Source organism: Jaculus jaculus, chromosome 3, assembly GCF_020740685.1.
Source record: "Jaculus jaculus isolate mJacJac1 chromosome 3, mJacJac1.mat.Y.cur, whole genome shotgun sequence".
NCBI lineage: Eukaryota > Metazoa > Chordata > Mammalia > Rodentia > Dipodidae > Jaculus > Jaculus jaculus.
The window spans coordinates 16,253,639-16,281,615 of NC_059104.1; the positions used below are offsets into that span (position 1 = coordinate 16,253,639).

Genomic DNA, 27,977 nt, shown 5'->3' on the forward strand with positions numbered 1-27,977 from the left:
GCAGTGGCTGGAGGCCCTGGCACGACCATTCTCTCTCTCTCTCTCTCGTTCTCTCTCTCTCTCTCTCTCTCTGCCTCTTTCTTTCTCTGTCGGTCACTCTCAAATAAATAAAAATTAAAAAAAAAAGTTCTGCAGTCACCACTTTCCAAAATTAAAAGCATTTTTTTGGGGGGAGGGAGGTGGTTATAATAGACACTGTTGACATAAAAGCATAATAAAAGCAGCTCTCCCCTCAAAGGGAATAAGAGATAGCTTATTCTGGAGCCAAATATGAGTGACCATGGCTTGGGTACACAGAATCAGGTTACTCCAAATTCTAGGTTGCAATGTGGTTACAGTTTTGTGAAGTTTCTGGAGCAAAGGAAAAAAAAGGTCATAAATCAAGACACTTTTCAAACACACCGATGAAATCATCAGGTGGACAGGTTACAGTGAAGCAGGGAAGTCACCACACGTCTCAGATGCCACCTGATGATATTCTTAGCCTTTAGGGTAGTGGAAGCTGTGGGGGTGGGGGAGGGGCAGGGCAGTATATGGCCAAAGGATTTACCTGATAGTCACAAGAATGTTAGGTCACACATTAAGATGGACAATAAACAGCTAGGCAGGGGGCAAAGACCTGGTACATTCTAGTTCCTCACAGTCACTGTAATTCTAAACAGACATGAATGCTAACACACGTGCGGCTTTTGTTCCTGGAAACTTTACTTCACTGCACTAAGATTTTGTAAAAGATGCACCCAGATTCCTCAACCTGGCTCAACTGCATGGTTAAAATGGTATATGGTGGTGCGGGTGCGCGCGCACGCGCGTGTGTGTGTGTGTGGGGGGGAGGTTTGGAGAGATGGCTCAGCGGTTAAGACGCTTGCCTGCGAAGCTTGAAGAACCTAGGTCCGATTACCCAGTACCCACGTAAGCCAGATGCACAGAGTGACACATGAGAGTGTAGTTTGCCTGCTATGACTAGAGGACCTGGCGTGTTCATTTTTATTTCTTTCTCTCTCTCTCCCAAGTAAATAAATAGAAACATTTTTTAAATGATATATGCAAAGCTAGGACAATGGCTCAGCCCGTTGTACTTCCTTGCAAAGCCTACCTGTCGGTTCGACTTCCCAGCACCCATGTAACCAGTACCCAGATGGACAGAGTGGTACACGTATATAGAGGCCAGCTGCAGCAACAAGAGGCCCTGGTGTGCCCATTCTTTCTCTCTCTCTCTCTCTCTCTTTGTCTCTACTTCCCTCCCTCCATCCCACTATCTGTATGCTTTCTGGATAGCATTATTTTTATTTATTTATTTATTTATTTGACAGAGAAACGGGGCGGGAGGGAGGGGGAGAGAGAGAGAGGGAGAGAGAGAGAGAGAGAGAGAGAGAGAGAGGGAGGGAGGGAGGGAAAGAATGGGCGTTCCAGGGCCTCCAGCCACTGTAAATGAACTCCAGGCGCATGCGCCCCCTTGTGCATCTGGCTAACGTGGGTCCTGGGGAAGTGAACCTGGGTCCTTTGGCTTTGCAGGCAAATGCCTTAACCGCTAAGCCATCCTTCCAGCCCTGGATAGCATTATTTATACAGAGTTCTGATTTCTGCCCCATGGTCAGATCATGTGTTCCGATTTTAGGGCGAAAAAATACAGTCCACGCACTCATCTGCAGGTTCTGGCGGTTAAAACGCATCTCTTCTCAGAAGAAAAAGAATCCACGTTAGCGTTTGTGGGACCTGAGCTAGTTGGAAGCCAGGCTAACTACAGAGTAGGGGGAATTCTATTTTGCAAAGCCTTCCCAGGGTTCGCACTCCCGGCCAGCAACAGAGCGTCGCCCCGCACCACGTGCCGGCCGCGGCGGCGGGATTGGCCCAGCGCCTTGGAGCGCTGCGGTGTAGACTCGCACGGTCCCGCCCCGCTGCCAGAGCCGCCGGGCAGCCGAGGGAAGAGGCCACCGGGAGATCGCGGAGGGGACGGGGGGCGGGAGGGGGGTGGGGGATCCGCAGACACCCACGGGCCGGGACTCTAGGAGGGCCCCAGAGCGGCGGCGCCGAGCCTCTCGCCTTGCCACAACTTGCCCCCAGACAAGGCACGCTCCATCTTGCACCCTTGGAAAAGAAGGAGCCGGCCTGCCTTCTCTTCCCGCCAGGCTGCTCCTCCCTCGGCCTCGGAGAACCTCGCTTCTGATTCCGCAGAGCCCCTGGGGTCTGGGTAACCTCCCCCACCGCCACCACCATCACCCGCACTCCTCCCGGGACGCCCCGTCCGCTCGCAGCGCCCGGCTTTCGCCCAGGAGCGCGCAGCTCGGGTGAGCCGAGGTCCGGGATGCGCTGGCCGGGATGCTCGCGGAGCCGGGCCCTTCGGCCGCCTCCGTCCGCTGAGATCCGTACCGCTGCAGATCCCTCCGGCGTGGCCGCCCGCCAGCCCTCTCTTCCCATGCGCTTTCCAAGGAGGACCTCCCCCACCAAGGCCGCTCCCGGACCCCGCTTTCTCCGGCCTTTGTCTTTATAGGACCGCGGTGCCGTGCGCCCGGGATGCCGGGCGCGGTGCAGCAGGGTCCGGGAAGCCGGCCTGGGATGGGAGGCGGGGAGGAATAGGAAAGTGCCCCCTTTCTTTCCTGTTCCGGCCATCTTGTCGTGGAGATCCGACCTTGGGGGCGAGGATGGCTAAGGGCAGACGCTCCAGGCTCGGGGCGGCGACTGGTGAATGGATGCCTCTCAGGCCTCCATGCGCGCCTCCTCCCCGGGAACCCTGACCGCCCCCTCTGCCCCCCACAAAGAGCGCGCCAGCCGCCTCCACGTTCAGCTCGCAGGCCTTTGGCCCCGAGCCAGCGTGCATTCCCTTTCCCAGGCCAGAGGCAGAGCGCACAGGAGGGATGTGGATGCTGCGCGTCTGTTGGGCGCATTCTGAACGCCCTCTCTTTGCCGCTAGGTGCTGGGGATACGTCGGTTGAGCAATAGCCCTTGTTCCCGCTGACCCTGCCAACCCATTGGATGGAGCCCAGAGTCCACAGACCTGCCAGGTCGGTATCCCGGTGCCCTTCAATGGGAAACGTGAGGCCTAGGAAGGACAGATCCGTTCTAAGTCAGGTAGCAAGTAAACCGAAGAATCAAACTTTGAACCCATTTAGTACTTTTATGCGGGGCTGCAGTGAATCATTAATAGCTCTTTTTATTTTTCTTTCAATTTTGGAAGGTCCGTTAGGATTTTTTTTTTTTTTTTTTTTTTTTTGCGTATGCGTGTTTCATATGAAGTGCATGCAGCGTTTCTTGGATGCGTTCATGTGGCTTTAGTTCACTATACCTGGAAAGTGCGCAAAATACTTGATGCTACAACTTTGCTTCCACCTGGTTACCCTGAATTGCATCTCCCTTTCTTCTGTTCACATATTTGACCTGTTAGGAAAGAAAAAAGATTTCCTCATGGTTGGTGCAAGCAGGGCCTCCCTGGTGGATTGAGGAATGCCTGGCTTTTCCTCAGCTCATTGATCTCTGTGGTGACCACTGGCAGCCTCCGGAAGACCCCCCAAAATGAGAGGCCTGAGGTCTTCGAGTCGCTGCTAGAAATATTTTAAGGTTCTCCAGAATGCAGCCCACACACGAGTGTGTAAGGTAAATACCATAGCCTTATAAAACGAGAAGGTCCCAGCCATCTGTCTTCAGCATGTTAAGAAATGCTTTTGGAAAGACAAACTAAATATTTATATGGAGAGTTCATTGGTTTATAACTTTATCAAAATGTGATGTTTAGGGGGGCTGGAGAGATGGCTTAGCAGTTAAGGCACTAGCCTACAAAGCCAAAGGATCCAGGTTCAATTCTCCAGTACCCACATAAGCCACATGCACAAGATGGTGCCTGCGTCTGGAGTTTGTTTGAAGTGGCTGAAGGGCCTGGTGTGCCCATTCTCTGTCTCCCTCTTTCTCTCTAATGAAATAAATTAAAAAAAAAAAAATTAATGCGATGCTTAGGTTGCTCACCCACAGAGGGGAAAAAAAAATCCCTAAAAAGTATCTTGGATATAAGAATCTAGTAAGTCCAGCTAACTACAACTTTAATTTTTATATCACTTTACTGTATCATAAAAATTGACACATGTATATCCCCGTGGCCAAACACTACTGCAATCAACCCATAGAACATTTCCACCACCCCGGATCTTCCGCTCGCCTTTATGGTCTCGGTTAGTTGTACAGTTGTGTTGTCACACGTTTTCTAAAAGAGTGCAAAAGATGAGGATAGATAAGATATTTCTCATCTCAAAAAAAAAAAAAAAAAAAAACCGAAGGTACGATGGGGCGCCGGGGGCGGAAAAATAGTAGCGATGACTGAAAAATTCCAGGACGTGGCTCACTGACCCTCCTGTCTTGGGACCTGGAGACCAGGGAAGATGATGCCCCAAGGCCGGGAGATGCTCCTTCCAGGTGAGAGGCTGTGGCAATTCGAGCTGGTCCAGGAGGTCTTCTCTGGTCCTACAGGTTCCTGGGCGCATGCTGAAGTCGTGCGCGCGGGCGGACACCGGTCGGGGCTGGGCGCTACCATAGCAACGCCCTGGACGCTCAGACCCCGGGCCACAGCCGCCGCCGCCGCCGCCGCCGCCGCCGCCACCACCACCACTGGCCACCAGCCAGCCTTCTCCTGCTCAGTAGGGGTGTGGTGTGGTGGCGGCGGTCCAGAGGGGGACCTGGGCCAGGTAGACCACACTGCTCCGCTCCTCCGATGCAAGCCTAAAGCAGCAGACTTAACTTGCAAGCATGGTAAGAAGGCGCGTGGCCAGTGATGCCCATCCGGGGGTGCTGGGCAAGGGATGATGGATGGGGCTGGCTGGACTCCCCCTCCCCCCCCCGCCCAGGCTCTGTCTCTCCCTCCATCCTTCCTCTTTTCTCCGCAGCCCTTCCAGAAGCACGTCTACTACCCCCTGGCCAACAGCCCCGAGGGACTCGATGGCCCTGAGGCAGGTGCGGCCCCGGTGGCCTTTGTCCCCCCCAGCGCGGCGTCGGGTCCCTTACCCTTCTTCCAGTTCCGTCCGCGGCTGGAGAACGTGGACTGGAGGCGACTGAGCGCCATCGACGTGGACAAGGTGGCCGGCGCCGTGGACGTGCTGACGTTGCAGGAGAACATCATGAACATCACCTTCTGCAAGCTGGAGGACGAGAAGTGTCCTCACTGCCAGTCCGGGGTGGACCCGGTGCTGCTGAAGCTCATCCGCCTGGCGCAGCTCACCATCGAGTACCTGATGCACTCGCAGGACTTCCTGACGTCGCAGCTGCGCCTGGTGGAGGAGAGGCTGCGCCTGAGCCAGAGCGACTGCCAGCAGAGCAAACAGCTGCTCAGCAAGCAGGCGGGCGAGATAAAGCTCTTGAAGGAGGAGTGTAAGCGCAGGAAGAAAATGCTCTCCACCCAGCAGATGATGATGGAGGCCAAAGCCAGCTACTACCAGGTGGGGAACAAGATGCTTGCTTAGCGTCATGGTCCGTAACACACAACCGCCCAGTTCCCGCTAAGAGGCCTTTCCTCTAACAGCCTTCCTTTCAAAGATTTGCACATTGGAAGAAACAGCAGATTTAGGCCAAAAAAAAAAAAAAAAAAAAAAGTAATTTTAACCAGCACAGGACACGGTTCGTTACTTTCTGCAACCAGCCCAGGAATTAATAACTAAACATCTAACAGGTGACTTCATGACTGTATTGAAGTCATCTACATGTTGCTTGTTGAACCTGCCCCTCCCCCACTAAGTGGATGGCATGAAAAATTAACCCCTATGCAAATTGCTGTTGAGGACCGTCTGTTAAACAACCTAGAATATGATTTTGTGGAATTTATTTCTCTCAGTTTTCTTATTTGATTATTTATTTATTTAAGAGAGAGAGAGAGATTGAGACAGATAGAGAATAGGCGCACCAGGGCCTTGAGCCATTGCAAACGCACACCAAACCCACGTGCCACCTTGTGCATCTGGCTCCTGGGGAATGAACCTGGGTCCTTTGGCTTTGCAGGCATGCACCCCTAAGCCATATTTCCAGCCTATTTGTTTCTCATTTTAAAACATTCTAGGGCTGGAGAGATGGCTTAGCGGTTAAGCGCTTGCCTGTGAAGCCTAAGGACCCCGGTTGGAGGCTCGGTTCCCCAGGTCCCACGTTAGCCAGATGCACAAGGGGGCGCACGCGTCTGGAGTTCGTTTGCAGAGGCTGGAAGCCCTGGCGCGCCCATTCTCTCTCTCTCCCTCTATCTGTCTTTCTCCCTGTGTCTGTCGCTCTCAAATAAATAAATAAATAAATAAATAAATAAATAATATTTTTAAAAAATTCTAAAATGTTTGCAATGCAAAATGACAGAAGAGTTGCCAAGGTAACCAAGAACATTGATGCTCCCTGCAAACCACAGATCCCCCAATTATCTGCACTTGCCTTGTCCCTGCCACTCCATCCCCACCTTTTTTTCTCTCCTTTCCGAGGTCACTCTAGTCCCAGGCTGGCCTTATACTCACAGCAATCCTTCTACCTCTGTCTCCTGAGTGTTGGGGTTAAAGGTGTGTGCCAATCAAGCCTGGCCCCCTCCTTGTTTTTAAACATTTCATGGTGAGTTACAAACTTCTAAAATTTTCAGTAGGTGTTGTTTCTAAGACTTACATGACAATAGTCCTTAAATAATTAAATGCTTAAAAAAACCTAACTCTCCAATACTATTAGTTATATATTGAGCCCAGGATAAATATTGTAAATTTGAATCTAACAGTAATTAATATATAGGTTGAATATCTCTTCTCCGAATGCTTATAATTGGAAACATTTTGTATTTTGGTATGTGTACATCTACATAATGAAATACATTGGGGATGAGGCCCAAGCTGAAATTCATTTGTGTTTTAAATACACTTTATAGTGAAAGCCAGAAGGTGATTTTATGCAATGTTTTCATTGTGCCTGCATTATGACTAGATCATATTGCATGGGGTTGGGTGTGGAATTTTCTTCTTGGGGGATAATAGCTAGGATTCAGAACACTTTGGATTTAGGATTGTGAGACTAAGGATGTTCATTCTGTGTTTAGTTAGAGGAAGGACAGATGTTGATAAATAACAAAGTTAGCAGCAAGCTGACCAGGATGATTTCACATCTAGTGATTTTGGCAGAATTCACCTTAAGAGGCTGCAGTAGACTTGGGAATAGTGTCTTGCAGCAGGCTTGATTCATAGAGCAGTGAATCTAGGATGAAGAGCACAGTGTGATTTAATATTGCTTGGGACAGATCTGGAAGGAAGGCTGAAAGAGGTATACTTCCACTAGGTAAAGTGGGGAAAGTGTGTTTGGCCTTGGGTGAACCACCTTGAGAAAAGATTCTTTTTTAAAAAAATATTTTCTTATTTATTTATTTGAGAGAGAGAGAGAGAAAGAGTCAGATAGAAGAGAGAGAGAGAGAAGGAGAGAATGGGCACTTCTTCCTTCTTAATTCTGTTGCTTTAAAAAAAAAATTTTTTTTTCGAGGTAGGATCTCACTCTAGCTTAGGTTTACCTGGAATTCAGTCAGTAGCCTCAGGGTGGTCTTGAACTCATGGCAGTCCTCCTATCTCTGCTTCCCGGGTGCTGGGATTAAAGGCGTGTGCCACCCCCTCCCTGACTATTCTGTTGCTTTTTGTTTTCTCTCAAACATGATTACAACTAGGAACTTATATCATTTCTGGATATGTCAACTTCATATATTTTTATATATTCCTACAGATACATACATACATACATACATACATGTATATCTCATATATGTTTATTTACACAAATATCTTTTAAAAAATTCAAAAGTAGGGTCTAGAGAGATTGCTTAGTGGTGCTTGCCTGCAAAGCCTAAGGATCCAGGTTCAATTCCCTAGTAACCATGTAAAACCAGATGCACAAAATAGTAATGCATCTGGAGTTTGTTTGCAGTAGTTACAGGTCCTAGCATGCTCATTGTCTCTCTCTTTCTATCCTCCCTTCTCCTTCCCTTCCTCCCTCCCTCTGTTTGCAAATAAATAAATTAATTAATTTAAAAAATTTTTAAAAAGTCAGAAGGTTTTAGAAGATAAAAATTTTAAAACTTTTTTTTTTTGAGGTAGGGTCTCACTGTACCCAAGCTGACCTAGAATTCACTATGGAGTCTCAGAGTGGCCTCGAACTCACAGTGATCCTCCTACCTCTGTCTTCCAAACGCTGTGATTAAAAGCGTGCATCACCATGCCCAGCTCCATTTTTTAAGTCTTATTCATTATTTTATTGATGGAGAGATATTTTTTCAGTTGTTTTTTTGAGATAGGGTCTCACTCTAGCCCAGGCTGACCTTGGAGCTCACTATGTAGTCTCAGGATGACCTCTAACTCATGTCCATCCTCCTACCTCTGCCTCTCAAGTGCTGAGATTAAAGGCGTGCGTCACCATGCCCGGCTCTTCACAGGGAGATTTGATTCTATGTTATGTAGCACTCTTGCCTGCCTTTTTGTTATGCAAAGGACCCTTATTATTTCTCAGGCAAAGTCTGTTCAGTAAATAGTATTCTCTTTCCTTCTGCTACTTTTATTAACAAACTAACTTTTCTGGAAGTTCTAACAATGCTAAAGCTGCTAGGTGAAATGGCCTAGGCTTTAGAGGCTGATCCATCTGGCGTTTGAATGCTAGCTTGCTCCTCAGTCATTGTCAGCAGAGCAGCGTGATAATGGGTATTAGGAGACTGGCTTATTATGGGCAGCCATGACCATAAGCCATTTCTATTGCTCTTGAGTCAGTCATGGCGCTAAGCAATAACTTCAAAATGAAACACAGCCATGCTAGGGACAAGCCTTGGAAATCTGTAGGTTACAAAAGCACAGATTATAGTTAGTTAAGTAACAAGTCGATTTTTATTACTATTGAATGTAGACTTGAAATTTTTAAAAATATATTCTATTTATTTATTTATTTGAGAGACAGAGAGAGAGAGAGAGAGAGAGAGAGAGAGAGAATGGGCACTCTAGGGCCTCCTGTCACTGCAAAGGAATTCCAGATGCATGTGTGTCCCCTTGTGCATCTGGCTTGCACATGGGTCCTGGAGAGTCGAACTGGGACCCTTTGGCTCTGCAGGCAAACACCTTCACTGCTCAGTCATCTCTCCAGCCCAACTTGAACTTTTTAGAAACAAAATATTTTTCTGTATCTATTTGCAAGCAGAGAAAGAGAGACCAGAGATAGATATAGAAAGTGGGTGCACCAGGGCCTCCAGCCCCTGCAAATGAACACCAGATGCATGTGCCACTGTGTGCGTCTGGCTAATGTGAGTCCTGGGGAATCAAACTTGGGTCCTTAGGCTTTGCAGGCAAGTGCCTTAACCACTAAGCCATCTCTCCAGCCTCAAACTTGAACTTTTAAAGGATGGGTAGCAGATAGGCAGGTCTGTAGGCTGACTCTGGCCTATGTGGTATTTCGACCTATTAGATGGTGTCTTTTTAATTTTTTAAAAAGTACTTATTTATTTGAGAGAGAAAGATGGGGGCATATATAGAGGCACACAGAGCCTCTAGCCACTGTAAACAAACTCCAGACGCATGCGCCATCTTGTGCATCTGGCTTTACCTGGGTCCTGGGGAATTGAATCTGGGTCCTTTGCTTTGCAGGCAGCACCTTAACCACTAAGCCACCCATCTTTCCAGCCTTAGATGATATCTTGTTTAAAAAAAGATAAATATTTTATTTATTTGAGAGAGAGAAAAAAGGAGAGATACAATGGGTGTACCAGGCCCTTCTGCCCTCTGCAAATGAACTCCAGATACGTGGGTCACTTTGTGCATCTGGTCTTAGGTGAGTACTGTGGAATTGAACTCTGGGCTGACCGGCTTTGCAAGCAAGCACCTTTAACCTCTTGGCTTTTTACCCCACCTTAGATCTTTTGGTTTTCTCCACGTCTTACACTGAAACTCCTACCTTGGAGATTGTGACTCCAGAGATAATGGAAGGAGGAACACTCCCCTTGTTAGGCAATAAACCACACCTTGGTGACAGTGGTTGGGTGTGTCTTAAGAGAAACAGGAAAATGTGAGTTACATAGGCGAGTCCTTGAAGAAACACTGTCGCTAGGCCGTTGATCCCAATGGACTTGGGTTTTATTTTTCTTTATTTACTTATTTTTAAAGATGTTCAGTACCATTCTGGGTGGTAGTTTTTTGGATTTTATTTTTTGACAGTGCTGAGACATCAAACTCAAGTCACATGCTCCACGACTGAGCTACAAATTCAGCCTCAGTTAATTTGTTGAGGGCTTTTGCTCACATTAAAAGAAAATCTCTGTAGGGCTGGAGAGATGGCTTAGAAGTTAAGGCACTTGCCTATGAAAACCATAAGCCATAATAATACATAATAAATAATACACATCGTGGCACATGTGTCTGGAGTATGTTTGCAGCAGATAGAGGCCCTGGTGTACCCATTCTCTCTCCTTCTAGTTAATAAATAAATAAAAATCTTTGTGTATGTGCGTGTGTGTGTGTGTGTGTGTGTGTGTGTGAGAGAGAGAGAGAGAGAGACAGAGAGAGAGAGAGAGACAGAGAGACAGAGAGAGCGCATGTGAGTCATTGCCACATGGAGGAGGGAAGTTGACTTCTGGTGACCTTCCTTGCCTTCTACCTTGTTTTGAGGCAGGGTCTCTTACTCTCTGTTGCATATGCCAGCTAGCTGGTTCATAAGATTCTGGGGATTTTCCTGTCTTGGCCTCCCACCTTACTGCTGGGATGACAGAGACTGGATTCCGTAGGTAGGCTCTGGGGATCTGAACTTACGTTCTAGTGCTTATTGCTGAGCCATATCCTCAGGTCCCCTTGTGAATTTTACAGTGAAATTATTCCTTACCTTAGAAGGAGGTTATCAGATATTACAGAGAGAAAAGACAGAAGGTGTAAAGCGTTTATTTACTGATGGCCATATTCCATCCTGTGGCCTTTTTTCTCTGGCTTGGCTGATAGACTGTGTTAATATGAACCTGGAAGTGTGTGAGCGTCTTCCTGGCTGATGGACAGGGCTAATATGAATCTGGAAGTCTGTACCTACTCTATTCTTCCTGGTTGGGCTGTAAATCAGTCCATGAGCTTCTTTCTAGGCATAAGATGGTTGTTAAGAAAACACTTTAGGGGCTAAGTGGGTTCAAATCCCATTTCTAGGGCTTAAGAGATGGCTCAGTGGTTAAGGGTACTTGTTTGCAAAGCCTGACAGCCCAGATTTGATTCCCCAGTACCCCCATAAGACCAGATGCAGAAAGTAGTCCAGATTCCTGGAGTTTGTTTGCAGTAGCAGAAGGACTTTGCTTGCCTATTCTCTAACCCCCCCCTTTTCTTTCTCTGTCTGCTTACAAATAATCAATGATATATATATATATATATATATATATATATATATATATATATAATTTTATATATATTAAATCCCATCTCTACTACTGTTTCATCTGCTTGACCTTCACAAGGTGCTCCGTCCCTCTGGGCATCAGTTTCTGATGTGTGGGATGGGAATCATTATTGTACCTACCTCAAAACGCTTGTCAAGGGGGTTTATGTGGCCCTGTTTGACACAGAGCTAGTGGTTACTGGTTTCGCTAAAACCTGGGAGTGAGGACGAAACATCCTGGAGCATAATACATGACACACTCAACTTACTGTCAAGTGCAAAAAGCCACATGAACACCAGCATTCCAATTTGACATCTCCCTCTTAGCAAAAAGTTCAACATCCAGACCCTTTGCCCTTACAAAATGATAGGGCAAACCACATGATCATTTCACTTGTCAGAAATTGTGAGATCATCCTCATATCACTTCTGTCTCCACGTTCCTTTGCTTCAAGAAACCATAAGAATTATAAAGTAAAGGTGAAACAATTCCGGGTGTCTGCTTCTTGAAGGCTTTTGTTCCTCATTGTATATGTGCTGTGTGTGTGTGTGTGTGTGTGTGTGTGTGTGTGTGTGTGTGTGTTGTGTGTGGCTTAAATACGTAAAGGAGGTTAACAATGACAATGTGTAGGATAGTTTTCTTCAATATTTTATAAGACAAAATTTAAAACATACATAAAAATTAATACAACCATGCGCTGGAGAGATGGCTTAGCAATTAAGCACTTGCCTGTGAAGCCTAAGGACCCCGGTTCGAGGCTCGATTCCCCAGGACCCACGTTAGCCAGATGCACAAGGGGGCGCATGCGTCTGGAGTTCGTTTGCAGAGGCTGGAAGCCCTGGCGTGCCCATTCTCTCTCTCTTTCTCCCTCTTTCTCTGTCTGTCACTCTCAAATAAATAAATAATAAACAAAAAAAAAAATTAAAACAACCAGCACTTGGAGAGATGGCTTAGTGGTTGAGGTGCTTGCCTGTGAAGCCTAAGGACCCAAATCCCATGTAAAGCCAGACGCACAAAGTAGCACATGCATCTGGAGTTTGCAGTCTGTAGAGGCCCATGTGTACCCATTCTCTCTCTCTCTCTCTCTCAAATAATGAATACATGAAAATTAAAAAAATTTAAAACAACCAATTAGTAAAAGGTTTTCAAAGAAAGACTTCAAAAAAAAAAAATAAAAGAAAGACTTCACTTATTTTCAAATAAAAACTAAGAATACTATAAGTGTGTAAAAACATATGTAGACTAGTGTGACAGACACCATACATCCTACTCCTAGCTTTGACATGTGTTGGTATTTTGCTGTATTTCCATCCCTTCTTTTGGGAGCAAGTTTCCCTCTATTACCCGAAGCCATCTCTGTCAGCCTCTTTCCTTTTTTTTAATGATTGTTTTAACTTTTGCAGTATTTTTATGAATATAGGTCCATGGGAGAATGTTTATAGTTTAGAATTTTGGGGGTTTTTTTCGAGGTAGGGTTTCACTCTAGTCCAAGATGACCTGAGTTCACTATGTAGTCCCAGGGTGGCCCCGATCCTCCTACCTCTGCCTCACGAATGCTGGGATTAAAAAAAAAAATTACAAAAATTTTTGTATACATTATAGCATCCTTATATATTTGCATTGGTGTGCTAACTTTGCCTTAACAAAATACTACAGGTTTACACAATGAAAATTTATTTTCACAACGATCTGGAAATTGGAGATAAAAGTCAAGGTGTCAGCAGGGTTTTTTTCTTAAAGATAGATTTAAAAATTTTTTTTTGTTTATTATTTTTATTTATTTATTTGAGAGTAACAGAGAGAAAAAGAGGCAGATAGAGAGAGAAAGAGAGAATGGGCACGCCAGGGCCTCCAGCTACTGCAAACGAACTCCAGACACATGTGTCCCATTGTGCATTTGACTAACGTGGGTCCTGCTAAGCCATCTCTCCAGCCCAAAGATAGATTTTTAAAAATTATTTATTTATTTGACAGAGAAGAAAGACAGAGAGAGAAAATGGGCGCGCCAGGGCCTCCAGCCACTACAAGCAAACTCCAGATGCCTGTGACCCCTTGTGCATATGGCTTACATGGGTCCTAGGGAATCGAACCTGGGCCCTCTGGCTTTGTAGGCAAACGCCTTAACAGCTAAGCCATCTCACCAGCCCAGGGTGTTGGTTTTTGACTAGGTCTCTACCTGGCTGTAGGAACATGATGAGTAAGTTGGTGGTGATGGGTAGAAATCCCATGTCAGTGGGACCAACACCAAGAGTTCCAGAAAATACCAGAAGGCCAGCTTTAACTGTCAGGAGAGATTTTTGCTGCCTTGTTTCAGTTTGGGAAGAGCATACTTTTCTTATGTTTGTCCTTTGAGTATGTGAGTTGGGCTTTAGTATCACTAGCAGAAAGGCATCTCTGTGGGAGAAAAGCCCCAAAGGGGGTGCACTTCAGGTACCCGGCTTTAACTGCAGGTAGGCGGGTCGTCTCACTGTAGGCACTCAAATTTGTCCCTTTCTTTTCAGTGCCATTTTTGTGATAAGGCCTTTATGAACCAAGCTTTTCTACAAAGCCACATTCAACGCCGCCACCCTGAAGATTCTCACCTTGGTAAGGAGTGAGCTCCGTTCCAGAGCTGGTTTCTTTCTGTTCATGGTCTAGTGCATGGTCTAGATCTCAAGAGGTGGCAATGGCCCTGGCCTGTGAGTATTTCTATGAGCATCATGGGGGATTCTACACAGAGAAGGGTCATTGTCATTACCTTTGTGTTGTTGTGACAAAGCACCCTACCCCAAAGCAACTGATGGGGAGGGATGTTTTTATTTTGGCTGACAGTCTCAGGGGGAAGCTCCACGATGGCAGGGGACAACATGGCATGAGCAGAGGCTGGACATCACCTGTGCCACAGCAGGTGGGAGACTGCAGCAGGAAAGTGAACTGAGCTCTGGCAATAGGGAGTTGGTTATAATACCCCTGAGCCTGCCCTCAACAACACACCTCCTCCATCGAGGCTCCACTTCCCTTGATTGCCATCGGCTGAGCCTGAAGCATTCAGAACACATAAGTTTATGAGGGACATCTGATTGAAACCAACACTGTCACGATGTAAATTTGTACCTTAAAAGGATGGAGGAGTTCTATGCAGTCCTGGTGAGAGAGGACATGGTAGCTTGGGCTAGGATAGTCCCGAGGCAGAGGGAGGTAGATGAGAAGGACACGTGTTGGACACAGAAGAGCCTACAGAGAGGTGACATGGCATGAGGACGCGAGACAAAACAAAGACTGTCTTGAGTATTTGTCCTGCTGTTCAGATGGGTGGCGGTATTGTTTTGCTGGGAAAGAGGTCTGGGGCAGGAAGAGGTTTGACAGAGGAAGGAAAGCCTGGGTGGGGGTGCACACCTTTAATCCCAGCACTAGGGAGGCAAAAGTAGGAGGATCACTGAGTTCAAGACCAGCCTGAGACTAGATAATGAAGTCCAGGTCAGCGTGGGCTAGAGGGAGACCCTTCCTTGGAAAAAAACAAAACAAACAAACAAAAAAAAAATGGAGAGGTTGTGTCAAGGTGATGGTTAGTTTCATTCACTGAGCAGATAAACCTCTGGGCATGTCTGTGAGGGATTTTCTAGGTGAGGCTAACTGAGGTGGGAAGACTCATCCTAAGTGTGGGTACCACCATCCTGTGGACTGGGTTTCTGGCCTAAGTAAAAAGGAGAAAGTGAGCTAACGCCACTCGGTTCTTTCTCTCTCTGTTATCCAAATGGGGATGTAATAGGATCAGGCATTCCTCTTCCTACTCTGCCTTGCCTTTCCCCACCGTAATGGACTGTAAACCCAGAGAACCTTCTTGTTGGGCGTTTGGTCACTGCAATGAGAATAGTAACTAATGCAGTCGCCCACGGGTACATTTACATCATGCATCGAAGAGACATGCAAGGGATATGGCGAGCGTCCACAGATAGAGACCCAGGCTGGTGCTAGGCATCCACGGGTCCCTGGGGGACAGCTGGGCTGGCTGCCTGAGGCCATCTAGACGGAGGCCAATACTGGGCTGTGGGAGGGAGAGAGACTTGAGGGGTGTGAGGTCATGGAAATCGAGGAAATAAGCATTTCAAGAAAAAAATAAAACGGTGGCCAGGTGTGTTAGATGTCCTTGCGGGGCAGGTAGGATGGGAAGGGAAAGTTGACCACTGCTGCCCAGCAGTTGTTGTTGACGTGGTGACTTCAGAAGATTCACGGGTCTAGTAGCCCTGATTTGAGTGAGCTGAGCAAAGGGTCGTGAGTGAATATTCCTGTGGACATCTATTTCAGTAACGTGTGCTGGGAAGGAAAGCGGAGACCTGAGATATCATCTATATTGAAATGTAGGACCAAGAGAAATTTTTCTTTTGTCTGACATGGGAGGCAATGTGTTTGGGTGCTGATGGAAGCCATCTCGAATACAGAGGGGGCATCAAGACCCAGAGAGAGGAGAGGACTCTTTGGCTCACGGAGGAGTCAAGTGATTCCTACTATTTATAATGTTGTCTAAAGTAATGAACGTGCACGAGGCTCCGCGCCTCAGTAACTTGCAGAAATCCTCCCTGTGGTCTTCCTCTCGATATCTACATAGATGTGCTTCTTGCTTCTTTATTCTGGGGCACGTCTGTTTGTATTCCTGCCCCCTCCAGGTAAATAGATTTTAAAAAGCAGCATAAACTTCCACTTATAAGCCATGGGCCACTGAAACAAAGGAACCATATGTTGGAAAAGTGGGGACGTTGAAATATTTTTAACTAACCTAGCCTTCAGTGTGAAACTGACCTTTCTCTTCTGTTTCAGTATCCTTATTCTATCTCATACTCATTTCAGAGAGCATTTCAGACTCTGAAATGAGTATTATTTCTTCAGGTCATCTTTGAGATTCTGACTTTCTACTTTGGTTTCCATACCTTTCATGTCTACACTCACAGACACATGTATACCCATTCAGTCATGTGTACATCTTCATGTAAGTACATGTACATAAGTATTCTTCCCTTCACTTGTTGCTTCCTTTTACGACTTTTCAGTTCTTCGCTTCTGCCCTAGTTGACAGGTTATGGTTCAGTTGGTCTATTGAATTTCAGGGAAATGATGGCGATGTAGTGATTTCCATATACGGTGGTACTTGCCCACCAAACCCTGCCCGCCTGCTGTGAGTGAGACAGGCACCTCTGAAAAGAGCCCACAGTGCCCTTGAGCCAAGCAGCCAGGAGCGTTCCTGCTCACCCTAAATGCTCCCTGTCCCTGTCTGATAATCTAGCCTCAAGGCAATGGCTGAAGGGGGGCTGCTAAACGTAATGCACCGCCCCCAAAGGGCTCTAGGCACCCACGTAAGAGCAAAGATGGGCTCCTGGCACGAGACAGGTCTTAGCATCCCGAGAAAGAGCAGCTTCCTTTGCCTCATCCTTAGGACCGGGCCCTTTTAAGTTTTCCCACGCATGCCCAGAGATGATGTTTTCACTAGGATTTTCTGTTGCCACAGAGTACAAGACGAAGGCCCACGCGGAGAAGCTGCAGAAGGAGGTGGACATGCTGAAGGAGGAGCTCCGGCTCACGCAGTCCCAGCTGGAGACCGCGCAGCACGCCCACGCCCTCCGCGTCTCCAAGGTGAGCTGCCAGCCACCCTCCCGAGGGAGACAGGACCGCCTGGGAGCTCATGGAGCTCAACAAAATGTGGTGACATTTTGTATTGTCGTCTTCTTCTTTCTTCTTCCTTCTTCTTCCCCTATGGTTTTCCGAGGTAGGGTCTCGCTCTGGCTCAGGCTGACCTGGAATTCACTATGGAGTCTCAGGATGGCCTCGAACTCACAGAGATCCTCCTACCTCTGCCTCCCAAGTACTGGGATTAAAGGCGTGCGCCACCACGCCCAGCTCTTGTCCTCTTCTTTCAAAATATGTCACTGGATGTGCATAACACACACACACGCTCACAGGACTTTTTTTTTATTTTTACAGGAGACAGGTTTTTGTAGATTTAATTTAATGTATTTATTTGAAAGAGAGAGACAGAGAAAGATGCAGAAAGAGGAAGAGGCAGATTGAGAGAGAGAGAGAATGGGTGTGCCAGGGCCTCCAGCCACTGTAAACCAACTCCAGATGCATGCACCACCTTGTGCATCTGGCCTATGTGGGTCCTGGGGAATGGAACCTGAGTCCTTAGGCTTTGCCGGCAAGTGCCTTGACCGCTGAGCCATCTCTCCAGCCCTAATTTAATCTTTTTTAAGTGTACAGTTAGCATGAAGTGTATTCACACTGTAATTCAGCTAACCTCTGGAAATGTCTTACACTGCAAGACAGACTTGGTACCGTTAAACAGCAACCTTCTGTTCCTCTCTCCTCACTGCCCCTGGAACCCGCCAGTCTTCTTTCTGATTCTGTGAATCTGACCACACTAGGTACATCATATACACAGAATCCTACAATATCTGTCTTGGTGACTGTCTTATTTCACTTAGAATAATGGCTTCAAGGGTCATCCATATGTAGCATGAGTCAGAATTTCCTTTGTTTTTGAGGTTAAGCAAGACTCTATGGGATATGTATACTAACTACACTTTATGTATCCACTCCACTGTATTTGCATGCTTCTGTTGCTTATGCCCCCTTGACTATTGTAAATGGTGCCACCATGAACATGGGTGTGCAAATCTCTTTCTTAATATTTTATTTTTATTTATTTGTGAGAGAGAGAGAGAAAGAGAGAGCATGCCAGGGCCTATAGCCACTGCAAATGAACTCCAGATGCATGTGCCACCATGTGCATCTGGCTTAGGTGGGTCCTGGGGAATTGAAGCTGGCTCCTTAGGCTTCTCAGGCAAATACCTTAACCTCTAAGCCATCTCTGCAGCCCTAATGGATGGTTTTTTGTTTGTTTGTTTGTTTTTTCATCAAATAAGATTTTATTAAAATTTTCAAATAAGTGATTCTTTATTTGGATTTTCATATCTTTTCTGCCTTTATTTTTTCTCTTTTTATTATTTATTTTTATTTTATTAGTTTTGTATTCAGCAAATACAGGCAGTTTGGTACCATTATTAGGCTCATCCGTGACCTACCCCCTCCCCATTGGCCCCTCCTTGTTGAGGTATATGGGTCGTGCATTGTGGAGTTAGCCCACAGTTACTGGTACGATAAATGTCTCTGCATATCATGACCCAACATGTGGCTCTGACATTCTTTCTGTCCCCTCTTCCACAAAATTTCCCCGAGCCATGTTGGGTTCATTTTTGCTCTGCTTCAGTGATGAGGTGTTGGGGGCCTCTGAGGCTCTGGCTCTCGGATTTGGTAGGAAGTTGATTTTTCTGTGTGTTGGTCTCCTTCCCCCTTGTGTTGGTATCTGTCTGGTTCATCAGGAAAACAGCACACTTGCTTGTTTCGCCAATTTTCCTTAGTTTCAGCCGGACCCATAGCTGGAGCTGGGAAACAATTCAGAACCATATCCAAACATAAGCCCACTCTCCAGTATCAAGCTACCATCAATCATGGGCCTACATCTATTAAACTCTCTATAAAAAAGTAAGAATTATCTCATTTGTCCTGGTGCTAACTTACTGTCCATTAGAGAATCTGCTTCTCTTTTTCAGATAAATGTAGATCCTAAGGAGAGAGCCACCCCATCATACCTTAAAAGAAACTATTTTGAAGAAGGAAAGGTTGCTAGGCATTGAATATAGGTAGTGGTGATATGGATCGGCAATTAGCACAGAATCCAGAAATCAACCTGAAGGAAGGGATAAAAATAAGGGAAAAATCACCAGAAAAACTAGTTAGGCTAGAGAAGCAGAGACTGAATAAACAATAGCAAAGACCTTGATGTCTCTCTATATCTCATGCTATCTCTTCCTCTGCATAAAGTGACTCAATAATCACGAGTATATTTTCTCACACTGTCTCTTTTCCTGAAGAAACTAATAATCTCATTCCTAAGATAGTACCACAATAAACTAACACTAAAAGACTAATAGTGAGTATTAGTAATGACACTAATAGTAAGTATTCTTTATTGCATTCATCAAGGGTAAATCAAGTTGGGAAAAAAAAAAGATTTGAAACATCCATTCATCTTTTATCATCTGAGACCACCTTCCTTCCTCCACAGCTTCCCCATGGCATTTTTCACTTGTGCATTCCCCAGTGTGTAAATCAGAGGGTTGAGAAAAGGTGTGCCAATTGAATAAAACACTGATACCATCTTATCTATGGACAAGGTGGTTGCAGGGCGTGTGTATATAAATATGCAAGGTCCCAAAACACAAGGTGACCACAATGATGTGGGAGGCTCAGGTGGAGAGGGCTTTTCTCCTCCCTTCAGCACTGTGCTTTCTCAGTGAACACAGGATGAGAACACTGGAGATCATTAGCATGAAAAAACTCACAGTGCAAAGAGATCCACTGTTGGACACCAGGAGCAGGTTGGTCACATAGGCGTCTGTACAGGCAAGTTTCAACAAGGGCTGCAAGTCAGAGATCTATCACTTTGGGACCACAGCGAGGCAAACTCAAGGGCAGAAATATCTGAGCCAAAGAATAAACACAGGATCCCACCCAGGCCATGGCCACCAGCACCCTACAGACCCTGTGGCTCACAATGGTCATGTAGTGCCGGGGTTTGCAGATGGCCACATAGCGGTCAATGGCCATGACGATGAGAATGAAGATTTCCGAGCAGCCGAAGAAATGAAATGAAAAGACTTGAACAATGCACTCATTGTAAGAAATAGTGGCTTTCTTCAAAAGGGTATCCACAATCATTCTCAGGGCAATAGTGGTAGAGAAACAGGTATCTGGCCGCAGCCCGCGAGCACCCTTTTGTTTGTTTTTTGAGATAGGGTCTCCCTGTAGCCCAGGCCGACCTGGAATTCACTATGTAGTCTCAGGGTGGCCTCAAATTTAAGGCAGTCCTCCTATCTCTGCCTCCCAAGTGCTGGGATTAAAGGCATGCGCTACCACGCCTGGCTCAAATATCTCTTTGAAACACAACTAACCATTTTAAAAGAGCATAGTTCAGAGGTGTTGATTGCATTTCCAATGCTGTGTAGTCAGAAATTCTGGTTTCAAAGTTGTTTTAGTCGTCCGGGAAAATAACCTATTCCCATTATGTAATCATTCCTACTCGCTTCTCCGCTGCAAACCGTAATGTCCTTCTCATCTCTATGAATTTGTCTGTTCTGTATATTTATACAAAATCAATCAAGTAATATGCTACTTTTATATACTCATTCATGTACAATTTTTTTTTTTGGTTTTTCTTTCTTTTTTTGTTTATTTTTATTTATTTATATAAGAGCAACAGACAGAGAGAGAAAGAGGCAGATCGAGGGAGAGAGAATGGGCGCGCCAGGGCCTCCAGCCACTGCAAATGAACTCCAGACGCGTGCGCCCCCTTGTGCATCTGGCTAACGTGGGTCCTGGGGAATCGAGCCTCGAACCGGGGTCCTTAGGCTTCATAGGCAAGCGCTTAATTGCTAAGCCATCTCTCCAGCCCTTTTTTTGATTTTTCAAGGTAGGGTCTCGCTCTAGGCCAGGGTGACGTGGAATTCACTTCGCAGTCTCAGGGTAGCCTTGAACTCATGGTGATCCTCCTACCTCTGCCTCCCAAGTGCTGGGGTTAAAGGCATGCACCTTCATGCCCGGCTTTTTTTTTTTTTTTAAATTTTTTTAATTAACAACTTCCATGTAGATAGGTAGTATGCCTTGATCATAATTCCCTCCCACCATTTCCCTTTTCCCCCTGTTGAATCCCCCCTCCACTAAATCCTTTCTTCTTTCCAACTAGTCTCTCTTCGACTTTGATGTCATCATTTTTTCCCTCCTGTTATGCAGGTCTTGCTTAATTCCTTCTTATAGACAAATAATATTCCATTTTATGGATATGCCACCAGGTATCTATATCTTTGTGTCTGTTAATGATCATTTGTCTTGTCATGTGCAAGTTTTTATCTGGACATGTTTTAATTTCTTTTTCAAGAGTGGAATTATTAGGTCTTGTGGTCATTTGACTTTTTAACTGTTGGAAGAACTGTTGACTCTTTTCTCATATTATCTTTCCATGAGTGATGTATCTGGTTCCTGTTTCTCTATAGCCAACACTTAACTATATTTTTCTGTTTTTTTTTTAAAGACATGCTAGTAGGTATATGAAATAGTATCCCTTTATAGTTTCTTTTTTTAACATTTATTTTATTTTATTCATTAGAGAGAGAGAGAATGGGTGCTGCAGGGCCTTCAGCCACTGCAAATGAACTCCAGACACATGTGCCACCTTATGCATCTGGTTTATGTGGGTCCTGGGAAATTGAACTTGGGTCCTTTGGCTTTGCGGGCAAATGCCTTAACCACTAAGCCATCTCTCCAGCCTCTTTTATAGCTTTGGTTCCATTTCCTTAATAACCATTGATATTAACCACTTTCTAATGAAATTGTTGATGAGTTATATAATATCTATAGAGAAATATATATTCAGATCATTTACCCAGTTTGTAATTGGTGGTTTCTCTTTTTGTTGTAGATTTGTAAGAATTCTTTGTATATCCTAATGATTTTATTCCTTCTTGTTCTAATCTTTATTATTTCTTTCATTGTGCTGGCTTATGGTTTAGTTTGTTGATTCTTTTGAATTTCTTAAGTCTTAAATTTAGATTGACTTGAAAGCTTAACAAAACATATCAATTTATTCATTCATTTGAGGGAGAGACAGACAGACAGTGTGGGCATGCCAGGTCTTCTTACTGCTACATACAGATGTATGCACCACTTTGTGTATTTGGCTTTTACGTGGGTTTGGAGAATTGAATCCAGGATGCCAGGTTTTATGAGCAACTGCTGTTCTAACCATTGAGCCATCTCACCAGACCTTGAAATCTTTTTAAAATATTTTCTTTTTATCATTTATTTGAGAGAGAGAGATACAGAAATAGGCATGTAGAGAGAAAGAGAGAGAGAGAATGGGTGTGCAATGCTCTTGCCATTGCAAATGAACTCCAGATGCATGTGCCCCCTTGTGCATCCTGCTTATGTAGGTCCTGGGGAATTGAACCTGGGTCCTCTGGACTTGCAGGCAAGCGCCTTAACTGCTAAGCCATCTCTCAAGCCCAAAATCTTTTAAAGTATTTTTGTTTTATGTTTATTTATTTATTTCAAAGTGACAGACAGAGAAAGAGGCAGACAGAGAGAGAGAGAGAGAGAGAGAGAGAGAGAGAGAGAGAGAGAGAGAGAGAATGGGCATGCCAGGGCCTCCAGCCACTGCAAACGAACTCCAGACACATGTGCCCCTTTGTGCATCTGGCTAATGTGGGTACTGGGGAATCGAGCCTCAAACCAGGGTTCTTAGGCTTCACAGGAAGCGCTTAACCACTAAACCATCTCTCCAGCCCTAAAGTATTTTTTGATTATGTATGTAGCTTTCAATTAGATTTAGAGCAATTGTTTGGATGCATCTCAGATATTTTTGTGTGTTGTGTTTTAAGTTTCATTCAACCTAAAGTATTTTCAAGTTTCTGCAGTGATTTTTAAAAATCTATTGGCTATTTAAGAATATATAGCTCAGCCGTACATGGTGGTGCATGCCTTTAATCCCAGCACTGGGGAGGTAGAGGTAGGAGGATTGCCATGAGTTTGAGGCCACCTTGAGACTTCATAGTGAATTCCAGGTCAGCCTGGGCCAGAGTGAGAGCCTACCTGGAAAAACCAAAGGAAAAAAAAAAGGAATATATAGCTCATTTATTTATTTATCTACTTATGAGAGAGAGAAAGAAAGAATGGATGTGCTAGGGCCTCTAGCCACTGCAAAAAATTCCAGATGCATGCACCACCATGTGCATCTGGCTTATATGGGTTCTGGGGAATCAAACATGGGTCCTTGGGCTTTGCAGGTAAATGCCTTGACCACTAAACCATCTCTCCAGCCCTTGGTATGTAGTTTAATTTCTACATATTTGCTGAGATTCCCCTTTTCTTGCACATGTTAATTTCTGGCTACAGTCTATTATGAATGGAGGAGATTGTTTCCATGAATTAAATCTTTGTAAATTTGAGAAGCATCTTAGGACCTTTCGCAGTCTCTCCTGGTGCCTGGTCCACGTGAATTTTAGAAGAATGCCCATCTGCTGTTGCTTGCTGCGATGCTCTCTGTATGTCCGATAGTCCCAATTGGTTTATTCAGTTGTTCCAGTCCTCAATTTAGGTCAAGAAACCGAAGGCCATCTGGAAATCAAGGGCTAAGACCTAGGTGTGGTGGCGCCTGCCTTTAATCCCAGCACTCAGGAGGCAGAGGTAGGAGGACCACTATGAGTTCTGACACTACATAGTGAATTCCAGGTCAGCCTGAGCTAGAGTGAGACCCTACCTTAAAAAAAAAAATCAAGTGCTGGGCTGGAGAGATGGTTTAGTAGTTATGCACTTGCCTGTGAAGCCTAAGGACCTCAGTTCGAGACTCAATTCCCCAGTACTCACAGAAGCCAGATGCACAAGGTGGTGCATGTTATCTGGAGTTTGTTTGCAGTGGCTGGAGGCCCTGGTGTGCCCATTCTCTCTTTCTCTGTTGCTCTCAAATAAACAAATAAATAAATAAATAAAAATAAAGAACTCAAGAGCTGATGAACTAGACCTTGAACATAGCTCTTATAAAGCTGTATTTATGGTTTTTATTTGGTGCAGACCTACTCTACCAAAACTTTATAGTGTGAAGTAATATTGTTCTACTGTTCAGTAGAATTTTTCTTTTAAAGTATGCTTAAATTTGTGCTCAGGAGATGGCTCAGTAGTTAAATATGCGTGTTTCAAAACCCGATGGCTTGAGTTCTGCTCCCCGGCATCCACGCAAAGCAAAACCACTTGCAGGCCAAACTCATCTGGGTGACAAGAGACCCTGTCTCAGAGAAAGTGGAGCACAGACACCTCCTGACCTCCATTAATGCATCTTTGCACACATAAATATGTTTAAATTCAATATATCTCTGCATGTTACTATACCATTTCACACAACCCAGAGAGCTGGGGCTGTTGGGCCTCCGTGTAGCTATTCTAAGAGATATCAGGAAACAAGGCTGTGGTGTTTTAATTTAGAAGAATTATTGTGTGTAGATCTGGCATTAGAGGAAGTGTTAGTACAAGCCTAGCTCTAAGAAGAGCTGATAGTTTTGTGGTGAAGCTATATCATTTGTTTGACATTTTGCTTATTTGTTGCAAACAAGAGCCCTTAAAGCCATGTGTTAAAATAATTTCAGGAATATGAGATGCAGAAATCAAAAGAAGATGACTTCCTGAAGTTATTTGATAGGTGGAAAGAGGAAGAGAAGGAGAAACTAGTCGATGAAATGGAGAAAGTCAAGGACATGTTTATGAAGGAGTTTAAAGAATTGACATCTAAGAATTCCGCATTAGAATACGTAAGTACTAAGCCTAGAGGCTCTCACAGTGCTTTTGGCCTTGGAATGAGTAAATGAGTCATCAGTAGGCATTTTGGTTAGAGGATCAGAAGAAACTTTCCTGGGCTACCTTCGCAGCTAGCATCATAGGAAGCTTGACAAGTAGAGAAAATTGGGGCCGGAGAGAAAGCCTAGTGGTTAGGACACTTGCCTACAAAGCCAAAGAACCTAGGTTCAATTCCCCAGGACCCACATAATAAGCCAGATGCACAAGGTGGTGCATGTGTCTGGAGTTGATTTGCAGTGGCTGGAGGCCCTGGAATGCCCATTCTCTCTCTCTCTCTCTTTCTCTCTCTCTCACTGTCTCTCTGCGTCTCTCCCTCAAATAAATAAATAATAAATAATAATATCAGGAATACGTAATCAAGAAAACAGAAGAGGTTGATTTTTCTGAAGTTATTTGATAGATGGAAATAAGAAAAGGAAGAGCTAATTGACATCAAAGATGTCAAGGAAAATGCTTGAAGATGAAGGGCTGGACCATCATATGCACTGTGTGCTGGTCCTGGGCTCTTGATCGTTATCCTTGGGGAAAAGGAACTTGGAGCAGAGCATGATGCTTGTGCTCCCTCTAGGGGCCAAAAGATGCAGCACAAATAAAGCCTGTCGTGTTTTGGAAGTTCCAGATCCTGTGACATGTGACAGTCTTCGCATCTCCTCAGGCCTCATGTCTGTGGCAGTTTTAGGGGCGCTAACGGTTTGGAAGAGCATGGGCGGGTTATATTGGCTGCTCTGTATGGGAGTTTATCTGCGCCTTCCTCACAACTGGGCTGGATGTGCAGGTTTTGGAGAGGATGACCCAAGAGCTAGCCGGCCACGTTGATCACACCATGTCAGGAGCCACAGTGTCTTGACAACTTACGGCTGTTTGTGTTGGCCTTGGCCACCTGGCTGTTTGTCAGAGTAGGCTTTCCTACTGACCAGCCACTCTGCCCCTTTGACATGGTCACCGTGATCAGCCCTTGCATAAGGAGTCATGATGAATAGAATTCCTATTATATTCTTTTTGATGTTAACATTATCACCAGTGTTTTTTTCATATTTAATTTTAATTTTGCTTTTATTTTTATTTATTTATTATTTGTTTGTTTGTTTGTTTCAAGGTATGATCTTGCTCTAGCCCAAGCTGACCTGGAATTTACTATGTAGTCTCAGGACAGTCTTGAACTCACAGCAATCCTCCTATCTCTGCCTCCCGAGTGCTGGGATTAAAGGTGTGCACCACAATGCCTGGCACATATTTTGTTTTTATTTATTTAAGAGACAGAGACAGAATATGCATACCAGGGCCTCAAGCCACTGCAAACACTCTCCAGATGCATGTGCCACCTTGTGCATCTGGCTTTATGTGGGTACTGGGAAATCAAACGTGGGTCCTTAGCCGTCACAGGATAGCATCTTAACCATTAAGTCATGCCTCCATCCCATCTCCACTGTTTTTCTGGTAGCTTTTGCCAAGGGTACGTTTGAGACAATTAAAACATTATGACTCCAATAGATTCACTGGTGTGGTCCCTGGACTGGAAGGCTGGCCTTCCGCAGAATCATCTTAGATGTTCAACACTAGCTTTTGTTAGGCATGGTAGCCCTCAGAATGCTGAGGTGGGATAATCAAAAGTTTAAGGTCAATTTGAGCAATACACTGTCTCAGAAAGAAAAAAAAAAATAAACAGGGCTGGGCCATAGTTCAGCAATTAGAGGCACTTTCTTACAGAGACTTAAGGCCTAGATCTGGTTTCCAGTACACATGTAAAATCAAATGTACAAAATGGCACATGTGTCAGGAATGTGCTTGCAGTGAGAAGAGGCCTTGGCACACACATGCTCTCTCTCTCTCTCTCTCTTTATTTATTTATTTACTTTTTTGAGACAAGCCCAATAGACTGGCCTTTTTTTTTTAAGAGAGAGATTTGGCGCACCAGGATCTCCAGCCAATGTAATCAAACTCCAGACATGTGAGCCACCTTCTGCGTGTGTGCAACCTTGTGCCTGCATCACCTTGTGCATCTGATCTTACTTATGTGGGATCTGGGGAGTCAAACATGGGTCCTTAGGCTTTGCAAGCAAGCACCTTAACTGCTAGGCCATCTCTCCAGCCCTATTTCTCTCTCTCTTTATATATATATATATATATATATATATATATATATATATATATATGGTTTTCCTTTTTTAAATATTATTTATTTATTTATTAATTTGAGAGAGAGAGACAGAGAATGGGCAAACCAGGGTCTTCAGCCACTGCAAACGAACTCCAGATGCGTGCGCTCCTTTGTGCATCTTGCTTACATGGGTCCTGGGGAATCGAACCAAGGTCTTTTGGCTTTGCAAGCAAACACCTTAACTGCTAAGCCCTCTCTCCAGCCCCCTATTTCTCTTTCTTAATATTTAAAAACCATACAAAAAAGGCAAGAGGTGAGGAGATGACTCAGCAGGTAAAGAACTTGCTTCAGAAGCTTGAGGACCTGAACTTCTAGTGCCCATGCTAGACGCTGGCCATGGGTACCCACCTGTAATCTGGTGCTAGGGAGGCAGAGAGGAGAAGAGCCCTGGTGTTCACTGGCCAGCCTTTCCAGCCTAACTAGTGAGCTGCAGACCAATGAGACAGTCCGTCTTAAGAAAGGAGTGGACAACATTCCTGAAGATTACTCCCAAGGTTGGTCTCTGGCCTCCACACACATACATGCATGTGTATATGCGCACACATATGAATAGTCATGCACACACAAACACACACATGTGCACAAAACAGAACCATATATACTCAGGTTCTCTGACAGCTATTGTACACCTGTTAAAAGTTTAAAGACCTATTGTCTAAGGTGAGAGTTGGTTTTCCAGCCAAGCATGGTGGCACACGCCTTTAATCCCAGCACTCGGGAGGCAGAGGTAGGAGGATTGCTGAGAGTTCGAGGCCACCCTGAGACTACATAGTGAATTCCAGGTGAGCCTGGGCTAGAGTGAGACCCTATTTCAAAAAACAAACAAACAAAAAAAGTCATCTAGAATTAAACATAAAGAAAGGGCACAAGGAGTGTTTGGAAAGACAGTCTGACTAAAACATGGCTTACTGTTCCCCAAGTTTGCCGTTGTTTCAGTCTGATAAGAGTATAACAATAATACTGGTGGGGTTTTTTGTTATTTATTTATTTTTGAGGTAGCATCTTACTCTAGCCAAGGCCAACCTGGAACCTACTCCG

At 45.0% G+C, this 27,977-nt stretch overlaps 1 protein-coding gene across 2 annotated transcripts in view; it reads left to right on the plus strand.

The window, feature by feature from the left end:
• Positions 1-1,979: 1,979 nt before the first annotated feature.
• Positions 1,980-27,977, plus strand: part of Dzip1 (DAZ interacting zinc finger protein 1) — a 78,135-nt gene continuing 52,137 nt past the window's right edge. Inside the window, exons 1-9 of one of the 2 annotated variants that reach the window (XM_045144903.1) lie at positions 1,980-2,288; positions 2,912-3,002; positions 3,383-3,591; positions 4,456-4,734; positions 4,869-5,183; positions 5,247-5,417; positions 13,855-13,939; positions 16,833-16,957; positions 24,574-24,735. In XM_045144903.1, coding sequence (XP_045000838.1) covers positions 4,732-4,734; positions 4,869-5,183; positions 5,247-5,417; positions 13,855-13,939; positions 16,833-16,957; positions 24,574-24,735 — 861 coding nt within the window. In that variant the 5' untranslated portion in view covers positions 1,980-2,288; positions 2,912-3,002; positions 3,383-3,591; positions 4,456-4,731. Of the gene's footprint in view, positions 2,289-2,911; positions 3,003-3,382; positions 3,592-4,455; positions 4,735-4,868; positions 5,418-13,854; positions 13,940-16,832; positions 16,958-24,573; positions 24,736-27,977 lie in introns of both variants that reach the window. The other variant, XM_045144902.1, reaches the window with a different exon arrangement.